Source organism: Spea bombifrons, chromosome 5 (genome assembly GCF_027358695.1).
Source record: "Spea bombifrons isolate aSpeBom1 chromosome 5, aSpeBom1.2.pri, whole genome shotgun sequence".
Taxonomy (NCBI): Eukaryota; Metazoa; Chordata; class Amphibia; order Anura; family Pelobatidae; genus Spea; species Spea bombifrons.
Genome location: NC_071091.1, coordinates 81,804,522 through 81,816,742, shown reverse-complemented (window position 1 = coordinate 81,816,742; position 12,221 = coordinate 81,804,522). Strand labels below are relative to the sequence as shown.

At 39.2% G+C, this 12,221-nt stretch overlaps 1 protein-coding gene across 4 annotated transcripts in view; it reads left to right on the top strand.

The window, feature by feature from the left end:
* Positions 1–2,105: 2,105 nt before the first annotated feature.
* TRAPPC8 (trafficking protein particle complex subunit 8) overlaps positions 2,106–12,221 on the top strand; it is a 31,552-nt gene continuing 21,436 nt past the window's right edge. Inside the window, exons 1-9 of one of the 4 annotated variants that reach the window (XM_053466364.1) lie at positions 2,106–2,483; positions 4,109–4,303; positions 7,015–7,098; positions 8,665–8,754; positions 9,690–9,864; positions 10,445–10,598; positions 10,790–10,880; positions 11,451–11,704; positions 12,083–12,198. In XM_053466364.1, the coding sequence (XP_053322339.1) occupies positions 2,327–2,483; positions 4,109–4,303; positions 7,015–7,098; positions 8,665–8,754; positions 9,690–9,864; positions 10,445–10,598; positions 10,790–10,880; positions 11,451–11,704; positions 12,083–12,198 (1,316 nt within the window). In that variant the 5' untranslated portion in view covers positions 2,106–2,326. Of the gene's footprint in view, positions 2,484–4,108; positions 4,304–7,014; positions 7,099–8,664; positions 8,755–9,689; positions 9,865–10,444; positions 10,599–10,789; positions 10,881–11,447; positions 11,705–12,082; positions 12,199–12,221 lie in introns of all 4 variants that reach the window. The other 3 variants (XM_053466363.1, XM_053466366.1, XM_053466365.1) reach the window with 3 other exon arrangements.

Here is a 12,221-nt window from a genome sequence, read left to right as displayed (position 1 = left end):
GGCAACACAAAAACTTAAGGGGCAGCTATCACATGCATAAAAGCCCTTAATGCTGAGGGTCGAATTAAGATCTCATGCCCCAACACTCTTTTTTTCTAATGCTGTGCGGCAGCGGATGGAAGTTAGCTATGGATGCTGTCTACTCAGCACGGCCCTGTATAGTGTTAATGGGCTGGGTATGGCGATCAATGATCTCCCTTTTGAGTGCCTGATGAGTGGAGGAGCTATAGAAAACCTGATTTTACAAAAGGACAAATGGCTTGTTATGCAGCAGAAGGTCTGCCTTCCCTGTGGACATGCCACCCTGGCCAGAATACATCACTGTCTGTACCATAGTCGTAACACCTGTTCACCAGGAAGAAGTATAAATCATATCCTTTACTTACAGATATCCTTTTACAGATATAACACTATAACTTCTGCTCAACAGAATGTGCAAACGGGAAAGAACGTGTATTGTGTTGTCCAGTAGAACGGCGGCTCTGCTCAGAGAGTAAGCCATACCTGTTTATACTATGTCCCAAAATGAACCTGTGCACCCACTAAAAAGACTTGTAAGGTATGTGTTTAGGCTAAACTGGTGCCACCACTGCTTTAAAATGCTTTGACATAAAGAGTGTAGCATATAATGTCATGCCACAGTCTGTCCCAACAGCTATGGTATGGTATCCATGGACCGGATTACATAAATTACATTGTAATGTATACAAGATTGTCATCCAAATACAGTAGGGACACCAGATTTCCCCATTAACCAGCAATACGTATCATGCAGGTCAGCATCAATTTGCAGACATCTCCACAAATGTAGAATAAATATAACCCCCACCATAGTCTCTGAAGTCTCTCTTACAGCACAATATAACCCGAATCTCAAATTAACCACATAACTCCTCTATATATATGTGCAGGTATGTCCAGAAAAAGGTGGCCCTTAGAACGCAACTGCATGTCATGACTTATTGTTGCAGCAGCGACATCTCCTTGCTTCTTCACAGGTTTAATGACAGCCTGGACTCTTCCCTGTCAGCAGAAGCCAGCATTTCTTGCTTAGTACTGACAGATCAGGTGTAACGGCACTTGGTGAGAGCACTGTTACTCCGCTACAACACGAATGCCTGATCACTCGAACACAACTTTCTTTTTGGTCAATGCTCTGGTTGCTCCCCCTGCTGGATGATTACGATCAGCAATGCAAGGCAAGCCATACTAGCTGATCACAGAGTGATCATTGCAGGGAGGATCAGAGGGAGATAAAATATTTTTTTTAAATGAAATATAAACAAAAAGGTTAAAAAAATATAAACGATATAAGGTGCCCGGTGATGTTACTGTGACATGACGGGCACACATAAGATATGAGGGATCTCCAATGCAATCGCTATGCATATTGCACTGGGAACATTGCAATAAAGGAGGTAGGTAATTAAAAAAATCCATTTTAATCAAAGTGCCCCAATATCCCTAAGCCCTACTATCGCAAGTAAAAAAAATCTATAAAGAAACCTCACTGCCCCCAAAATCCTTTAAGCGATATAGGGTACTATATAAGGGTTAATGTATATGTCCTTCTAGAAAATAGGACATATGCTGCCGAACATAAATTGGGTCAAGAAGCGAAATAGGAAAGTGTTGTTTTTTTTTTTTACACATATTATGACTAATAGTTGTTATGTATTTCTAGTATTTTAACAAAATAATGTATACGTTGTGTGGGTTCATCAAATATGGAGCTGGGAATCGATGGTTTAACAAACACATGATAAAAATGACAAGAAACTCCCGTCATTAGGGTGTGAAAATCCCCTGGTGCCAAAAGAGTTAATAACCCCCACGGTTAGTTCCTCCGCAAACAGCGTATTTTATTACAGTATTTCGTAGCCATGCTGATCACGTGACCCCGCCACGCCGTCTCCCATCAGTGATGCTGCGACGTTGCAGCTTTCCTCAGGCCTCTAATCCGACTGATGTTACTCGGTTGCGAAACCGTCTCCGCGTTAGGTGACCGGGCGCCTGAGCCTTTCTCACACCGCCTATTGAAGTAGCTTATTTCTGACAAGTGCGGAAGTCACGTGACCTCCCCGAACCGGCTGACGGGAGCGGGCGGAGTCTGTCAGGGAGGAGGAAGAGGCGGTGAAGGAGCTGAGCTGTCCCGGAGCCCAACTGAAACCCCTTTAAACAAACACGGCCTGACAGACACTTACACCGTATAGCACACGGATTGAAATGCTGGTGTGTACAGTGCCGGGGCGGTGATCCGGAAGCTTCTGTCTGTCATTAGTCTCGCTGTGGTACAGGAGGCCGGGAGCCGGCTTAAAGGCCCAGGATGGCGCAGTGCCTGCTCTCCGTGCATGAGTTCCTCCAGGACTCCTTCATCCCTCAGGTGGCTGCTATGTGCAGCGAGGAAGCGGATAAGCTGTCCAGGAAAAATCAGCTGTCCTTCTGCGAGCTCGTCCGGCCTTTCTGCAGGCTCAGCACAGAGGGTAAGTGTGAGTATACACTGGGTGAGTCTGTGTACACTGCCAGTGCAGCTTCATTATACGGCAGCGTAATGTCACAGGAGTCTTTGTACACTGCCAGTGCGGCTTCATTATACATCAGTGTAATATCACAGGAGTCTGTGTACACTGCCAGTGCGGCTTCATTATACATCAGTGTAATATCACAGGAGTCTGTGTACACTGCCAGTGCGGCTTCATTATACATCAGTGTAATATCACAGGAGTCTGTGTACGCTGCCAGTGCGGCTTCATCATACGGCAGTGTAATGTCACAGGAGTCTGTGTACACTGCCAGTACAGGCTTCATTATACATTCCTTGTGTTCCCCATTTAGATATTATTTTAATGTCACAAGACACGCAGTGCGAGGACATGCTGGAATGTATATATATATGTATATATATATAATGTATAGATGGCCAGCACAGCGAGTTTGTATAATAAAGATTAAGGCTAATTATGTTCAAGGTGCTGTTATAATAGTTGTATACACTGCTGTGGGAATCTTTTCTTATGCCCCGATTCCAGAGCGCATTAATTATCCCAATTGAATTGTATTAAGTTATCATGTGCTGTGCAAACTTCATATCTCTCCATCAGTACACAGCCGGGGAGGGAACTTTAGTACTCTGCTTACATCAAATGAGTGCCACGAGAGTATTTATGATGATGTCATAGCTGGTTGGACTTTAAGTGGGCCTGTTATTAATTAGATTTATCTATGTTAAAATAGGAGGCCATAAAACACATTGGAGGTCATGTATAAAAGGATTGTGGTGCAAAGGTTTTTTTCTAGACCTATCACCATAGCAACAAGCCATACATTGCTGATAATTGGACCATTCTATTGATTGTTATGGTGATAAGACCCCCTGAAACTTTGTACCAGAGTCACAATGGGGTATTGCCCTTTCTTGTACTTGATTTCTGCACTGGTTTTAAAGCAAGTACGTAGCAACGTGTCATTAAACAATTTAAATGTCTATCACATCTACACCATTTCAAATAGGATATCAAGTGGTTTGTATGCTGGTCTGATTTTGGTAAATATTGTTTTGTGGCAGGTTTACAAACCAATTTTTTTATTTTGGTACGTTTTTGTTTTTTTGTGTGAATTCAGTGCATATATAATGTAAACGCAACACCTTAGAGACAAATGCAGATCACGTGATTGTCAAGTGTTCCAACACATGTACATCTCCTCATGGATGACAAATCTGAATGCTGTATAGAAGATAATGCCCCCCTTTCTCTTACTTTAGAATATAGTTAACAGTGTGCATCTGTCACGTTTAGTACTATTTGCCCTACTTTACAGGGTTACGTTTCAGGCACCGTTTTTATTAAATATGAAAAAATAGTTTACATGAATGAATATTTACTAGTAAAGCTTTTTTTGCTATAGGGGCATCTTATATTCAGGCTTTTTCTTTTTTTCCTAAATTAATATTCCGATTTTGGGGGGTCGTCTTATAATCAGGGTCGTTTACATTCTTTCTAAAAGCTTGTTTTTTCTTACTATGATCGATTATTTCTCATATTATAAAGCTTCTGTAAATTTATCTTTATACGTTACTGACAAAATATTTTTTTCTTTTCTTCTTAAGTTCACATGCGTGATCCAAGCAACCAGCTTCATGTCATAAAAAACTTGAAGATTGCAGTCAACAACATCGTTACCCAAGTCCCCCAGCAGGCAGTGATCCGCAAGCTTCTTAATGACGTTGTCTCCGCTAGCCAGCCTGCAGAGGGTTTAGTACCGAATGTGATCACTGCTGGTGATTATGACCTTAATATCAGCGGTAGGTACACCAATGCTAATACTGTCCCCACACAACCATAAAAGCAAACACAAATAGCTCAACCGGTTATGTGTCAAACTATTATTTCTGTTAAAAAAATGCTTTGTACAGTGTCTGCCAAATTGTTGTTTTGTGATGTTTAACACTATTCCTTTTATTTGGTTAATATGGCCCTTTTGTTCTTGTGTACTGAACATTACATTAAAATTGACAAACAGTTAAACAATAAAATGAACACGTTAAGAAGAAGAGGGCATTGCTGTTGTGAGCTTATACTCTATTAGGAGGTCGAAGGGCAGTGAGGAGAGGGTAAAGAGGGTTTGATTTGTATAAAGGGTGATATGGATAAGTCACTTGCGTCGTAGAGATCTTGAAGATGGGTAGATCTGATGATTTCTTCAAGGTTCAGGTTGGGGTTTTAAGAGAATAGAGTGTATGCCTCCCCCGATAGGTGAGTTTGTAGCGTTAGAGTAAGTAGGGGATACTGGGAAGAGGTGGTAACTGTAGAAGAGAGATGCAAGTTGTGGGAAAAACATCAAGAGTTGTTTAGAGAGTATTTAGAGATAGAGGTTGGTTTAGCGTTTTTTTATGGGCTTCAAAAATCAGTATAAGTAGTTTTAAATTAAAATTTAGAAGAGAGTGGTGAGCCGATGGAGGGACTGCCACAGTGAGACAGCAGATGATGTGAAAATTAGTCTGGCTGAGTTGTTCAGGTTGACATATTGGAGAAAAGAGGGAGAGGTGAGTTAGTATGAAGTAGCATTAATCAAGATGTGATATCACAATGAAATAAACCGTATTTTAGTGGTCTATTGTGTAATGAAAGGATGAATTTTGGAGATATTTTGCAGTTGGAAGAAGCATAATTTAATGGATGGATATGAGGGATGAAGGTAAGGAGAGAGTCAGATGAACTTGGTCTGTTTGGTAGATTGAAGAATTCTGAACAGTGATGGGGGGTATAAGGAATTATGGAAAGTTGAAAAGGGGGGGGGCATCTAGGAGATGTTGAACATCCAGGGTGCTATTTCAGAAATACAAATAGACAACCAAACGGTAAGTTAGCAGGCTGGGAAGTCCTGGTGCAGCCCCAAACGCATTTCCCCCTCAGTCTGTGGGATGCATAAAAGAAGCGAGCGGATACAGGGCGCAACGTCGGGAGCAGAAATCATTATCATAAAGTGTGGATGAAACAAAAAAAATACAAGTCCTTGTGAATTAATAAAGCTCGATAATTCTGACTATTTCTGTTCCTGAAGTTGCTCCCTATATCTGCTTGTTTCTTTTATTTATCTGCTGTTTCAGAAAGGCAGCTACTGCGACAAAGTTAAAAGTGAGGGCTAAAGGTCAGGAGAGGAAAGGTATGTTAGCATGGTGTCAGCATAGAGGTGATACTTGGTTACAAAGAGAATGCGTGTAGATAAAGGTACAGTTAGAGAGGTAAGATTTCAACCAGGAGAGTGCTGTGTCATGATTGTTATAAGAATGAGGGGACGTCAACATAGTTAAAGGCTGCAGAGAGATCTATGATGATAACCCAGGAGAAGTAAATTGAATAAAGCTCAATCAGTCTGACCCAATACCTCAAAAAACTATTTTTTTTGTGCCCTACGCATTCCCAAGCACCTTTTTTTATGGTGAATGAATAGGGTATAGTGTTTATAGGGTTTTTTGTTTTTTTCCCTGTGATCTACACGGCAAGCTGCTGATGTTTAACATTATAACATGAACTTTCAAAACGATTGGCAAGAGGCAAACAGGTTAACGTTTATCAGGTTTTGTTACAGACTTGCTCTGAGGTTAATGAGTGCAGCAAACAGTTCTTTCAAATATGTTCCACAGACCTATGTCACTAAAATAGTAAAAATGTTATTAGTCTGGAAATCATGCATGGGGCACTCATGTGCAAAAAAACCCCAAACTCCCTTCTTTGCGTTGATGAAATTGGTTAACAATTGGTACGGACCATTAAAAAAAAAAACTTAATAATGTTACTCCCATGAGTAGAAATAAAAAAATTTCTGCTTCTGTAAAGGGAAGCCACTTAATTACTAGTTCCCATGTTTAATAGTCAGTGTGATGATTTACTAACCTTGCAAAGACACAAATTGGTTTCCCTTCATATTGCATAGCGAATCGAAATGTTATGAGATGAGATCTCCTAGTAAATACCAATTGTTTGACATGTATAATAATTTGCTTGCTGCTAAATAATTAGGCCTCTTGGCTGACATTTGCACAATAAAGTTAATACTTCTGTCATTTTTTTTTTTTTGCATACTTTCTTTGGAGACGGTAAGTTAGTGTAGGTTTTACAAGCATTTGAAGTGAGATATTTGGTAGCTGTTTAATGTTTTTGGGGAATCATAGTTATAGGAATCTCCTCGTGGGTGCAGAACTGTGCATGTATACATTTGACCTCGTAGTGACTAGTAATGGGATTTCTGTCGTTAAAGGCATCGTGGGTTGGTTTCATAGTCGCCCTCAATGAAAGGTTTGATTGTATTGCTTTTGGCGCTGATTGTAGGGATAACTCTTAAGACCTTATGTAGAACATGTCATCGTCATGTTATATGCAGTGCCTCTAAGTATGTTACAGTCCTGCATGCAGAGCAACAGACAGCGTTTTATGTCCCGCATATTTTTTTTTTATGAATAGCTTTTTTTTCTGTTTTATTTGACATTTAGTAACGGCATCTTTTCTCTGTCAGATCGTTCACTTAAAGCTAGTGTCCCTTGGTACAATAATTGGAAAGACACATTCACGGAACTCAACAAGTCCAAGTTTTATTCAGGTATTATTGTGACTGGGGCCAAACAGACTAATTGCCCCCTGTCTAACCTTATCCATGTATTCCCATCTTCCTTTCCTCGCCAGTGTGCTACGACTATCTAGCGCTGTCCTAATTTAGTTGCATATTTCCCCTCGTATCAACTAGCAAATGTTGGTGACGGCTCTCTTTGATCTGACCCTGTATATAAATCTACTAATGTGTACCATCTGGACGTTAATTCGTAGAATCTTAAAATAAATTCTTCAATGTTTGTCTCTGATCCTACGTTGTGTGTAACTAACTTTTTTTGTTAGCAGGTGGACAGGTTAAAATGAATTGCCATCAATGTTTCTCTTCCCGTTGATTGAACACATTTGAATGCTATCTCAGAACTGCTGCTCAATAACTTGAACATGTTAAATGCAAGTGTAACATATAGGCTTGATTTCGCTAACATGAAGTTGTTGGTATGATCATCACCAGGCATTATGACGACAGAACCCCAGCAAACCTCTCCTTAAAGATGACCAGTTCTAGATTTAACTCTGCATTATACATGGCCAGCTCTGTAACGTGCTGCGGGTTCTCCTAAATAATGTACGTTGACACCAGGGATGTGCGATAACCTACCCTGCTGCAACCTCTAGTGATCATTCATATAGTCAGGTTTTCTTTATCAATCATCGACATTTAGATAAACCTGTGTGAGGTGACATTTGTAGCTGTGTTTATGCTGTATTGTCACCTGTTTTGGGGATAAGTAAGTGCTTGTTGTTGAAGTTCTCATGCATTACACGCTATGAAATCTCTCGACTCCTAAGGGATAACTCTAAATTTCTTCTTGTCTGCCTATTACTATGTTCTAGAAAAACATTGTCTTATCATATTCAAACTAGGGTGACCAGCTATCCCTTTAACAGCAGGGGTTATAATACATACCTGCAGCATACATTCGCTATAAGGATCTTCACCTGAAGTTACTTCTTGGTCAAAATACCTGGATTCAGTAACTATTAGTTTTGGAGCTTGGGACGGGTGACTGTGCAGTGGTTACAGCTCAGTGCTTTGGCCAAATAGAGGAATACTTGCTGTAACAAGCACTGAATATGTACACTGACCCAGTGTTGGCTGCAAATGATGATATCTAATTGCTTCATCATTTGTTCCGTGTCTGTGTAACCCATGTTTATCATTTACTCTACAGCAAATATGTAGCAAAACATGTAATTGGATTTCTTAATTAGAAACAAACTAAATAGTGGTTACATTGAGTTTTTTCTCTCTTGTCCTATTTTTTCTGTTTTAGTTTCTCAAGCTTGCCAAAGAAGACCTAAAGTCAACAACTACTAAAATACATGTTTTTTTTTTGTCCTTGTGTACGTACAATTTTATGTTGATGGCAGAAGCTATTAAGCCTATCGCTCTTCATCAGCCTTTGGTGGAAGCCAGTCACCCCCATGCAGTTATAGAAAATTGTCAACATGTGAATAAGCCAATACTTTTTGTTGATCAAATTTGGTCTCCAGTCACTTTTACTATAACAGCACAGTGTTTATGTAATCTGTTTTACTTTTGTGTATTTTGTAGCAACTACGGCATGGTTTGAGTCTTATCGAGAGACCTTTTTTCAGTGCATGCCAGCATCAGATCACGAATTCCTGAACCACTATTTGGCGTGTATCCTTTCCACCGTTATCTATGCTGTTTTTGTCCTTTGCACATTTTAAGAAATAAGCCTTTTTGAACATTTTGATGAGTTTTTTTGTATGAAATGAGTTGTAGAAATGTTATCGCGCATTCCCTGCTCTTCACATCATATGGCTGGGTTTTTGTTATGCATTGCTTTCATGACAAATATTTTAAATAGATTATAAAATGTGGCACAAAAAGCACATTAACACGTTTCAGGTTCTGATGTACAGAAATCAATAATCACTGTGTTGTATAAAAAGTTTCAACAAGGATTCAATGTTCCTGAAAGCTTGGAAATGCAGTTGAAACAAAAGTAAAGCTCAGCGTTTTGTCACCAATTGTCACCATTCGGTTAACGACATCGGGGCTTTGGGTAAATGAGTCGAGTAATAAATGTAGCTATTAAAATGAAAAGTGAAGCTAGCTAATGAGGACGCGCCGATCAACTAAGCCTACGTTGCAAATATTATGCATTTGTCTAGGCCGTAACATGGTTACCTGTGTTCAGTGGTGTATTTCTCTGTGTTATTTCTTTATATTGTATGAGAGCTTATTTTTTTTCTCTCCCCAACATCATTGCAAAAGGGTTTTCTAATGACCGATTACCTTTTAAACTTAAACTCGGATCAGCGAACACAACGTCCAACTGGAACACAGGTGTTGATGGCTGCTGATAAAGGGCAGCATTAGCAACGTCTACACTATATTTCTCATCCATTTGATGCTATTTTCATGGAAAAAAATGCTTTTCTTTCAAAAACAAGGACATTTCTAAGTGACTCCAAACATTTGAACAGTAGTGTGTATTTATACAAGCAAAATATGTATGTACAAATCCCACACAATTCTTATTGTACAGCAACAATAAAATGCGCATCGCCAGTGTTTTTAGTTTTAGTTTCCTTAACAATGTTTATTAGGTATGCTAGTAGTGTCTTCACATGAACCGGAACCCGTGGAACAGTTTCTTAAGTTATCACAAGAGCAGCATCGAATTCAGCACAGCAATGATTATTCCTACCCTAAGTGGTTTACACCGAACACGCTCAAGTACTACGTTCTGTTGCATGATGTCAGCGGTGGAGATGAGCAGAGGTAAGTTAAGTGCTTTGTCTTGAATTCCTTTAAAGTAAGTTGAATAACTGAAAATGTACCACACTCCAAAATATAAATGAAACTGGAAGAGAGCACCGGTCAAGTTTCACGTCAAAAGTGACCCTTCATCAGCAGTTCTTTAATATACAGTTTCATACGTATCAAAGTACAGCCAAGCCCTGGTTCTAAGCATTGTTTCTGTGCAAGACGCATCCCATCATGTGATGATACAAATTCTTATGGCCGCTCGCTGGCTGTAACATAGCCTGTAAACTAATCAAGAGATAGAACCAGCAAGATCTTTCTTGTATCGGATCCATTGAGGAGCAACACAACAGAGACTAAATACCAATTGCATGTTAAATTGAAAGTCACTCTATTAATCAAAAAAGCATTTTAAGATTATATATGTACATATGAACATCTTTATGGAGTTGTGTGCAGCGCTCTTCTGATCTTCAAAAACATATAGATTGTTATAAAAACAGAGTTGTCCTTTCAAGATCTCAATTGGCTACCTGATTTATTTATAGTTTCAATGCTTATTAAACTTGTTTGTTTTATCTTTGTTTCGATCAAGGGCTGATTCAATTTACGAGGATATGATTCAAAGATATGGGACTCAAGGCTGCTATTTATTAAAGATCAATTCTCGAACATCCGGTGAAGTAGCCGATGAGCAGATTCCTGACCCTTGGAGTCAATATGTCCAGAAAAATAGCATCCAGAATCAGGTGTGTATATTAAATTAGCCAGAAGGTAGTGACATTTGAAGTAGGTCTCCCATTGTGTCTTGGGCTGCTGCACTCAGCTTCCCCTAAGTAGGCACTCCCATCTTCCCAAGGCCACCAACCCTCCTTGGAAAACTTATAGTTGAGTTGAGGGACACTAGATGTAAATAGTATCATTGTGTTCTACTCTTTAGGAGTCCTTTGAAGATGGTACTTCTCCAGTTGTATCAAACAAGAATTTGGAACATGTAATATCAGTGGATGGCTTGGAGCACTCTATGAAAGGTAAATTAATTAAATTAATAAGAAGGTCCTGTCTGAGAATTCTACTATAGCATTTTGTTTTGGGCCTAAACTGAAAGGACTGCAAAAATGACTTAATTGACTGCATTTTAACCATAGTTGTTGATCTTCCTAACTTTTCCCACTAATGTACAAAATCATATTGGCCTCATTATAAGCAACATACCAAACATTATTCCAGATGTGCAGCCTAAAACGCAATTTTTGCAATACCATACATCATTTCATTCTTTCCGATTTTACTAGCATAGACTCTATTGTCCATGTTTTAATCCCTTCGCAAAAGTCTACAACTTCCTGTGGAAATTCTTGCATTTCTGGCTTTGTATAAGTATTAACAAACTGGGCATGCATGCATGTGCCTAATCCTGCATCATATAAATATATACGTTGTGCATCTGTGAAGTAACACACCTTCAATAAAAGGTGGTATGGAGGAAGGAAGTTTAAGCCTCCATTCCAATATCTGAGCTCAACTGTTAAATGTGCATATGTATTTATTTATTTTTACTCAAAGTACAATAAACATAATTCCTATATTTTTCTTAGCAGAAGCTTTATCAAATAATTTTAAAGCGCACCCCCTTCAGCTTGACCAGCTTAATGACTTTAGTGGTTGTGATGGTCTTGATAATAGTAAATCTGTTGGCTTGGTCAATGAGACGAAGAAGTCAGGTTGTGGCACACCACATGGAACATGTTTAACTCTGACTGACCACGATCGCATTAGGCAGTTCATCCAGGAGTTCACAATCCGAGGACTTTTACCACACATAGAAAAAACAATTCGCCAGCTAAACGATCAGGTCAGTTAAACCTTCTCTCCGTCTTTCAATGTTTTTTTTCCCTGTTTGTTGTAAAAGACTTCATTCCCCCCCCCAAGTAGTCTACCTTAAGGTGCAGCCTTGCCCTTTTCCCCATTGGTCAGTGAAGTGCTTACAGTACTTTCGGTGCAGTAATAGGAGTAATATTTCCAATGGTTTATTCATTGAGTACGTTCTTTTCAGCACCTTTTAGTGCTTCATTATAGTGAATCAGATTAAACATACATGTTCTGAATGAAATGCTCCTTCATATATTTATTTAAAACAAGATTTAAAAAAAAAAATAATTTTCGACTTCAAAATAGTTTACTAAAACAATTATTTGATGGGCTCATCGTTGTGTTGAAATTTTCCTTTCAGTTAATATCCAGAAAAGGACTGAGTCGGTCCTTGTTTTCTGCCACTAAAAAATGGTTCAGTGGCAGTAAGGTGCCAGAGAAAAGCATTGCTGAACTTAAAAATACCTCAGGATTGTTGTAAGTAGCCTTTTTCTTTTATG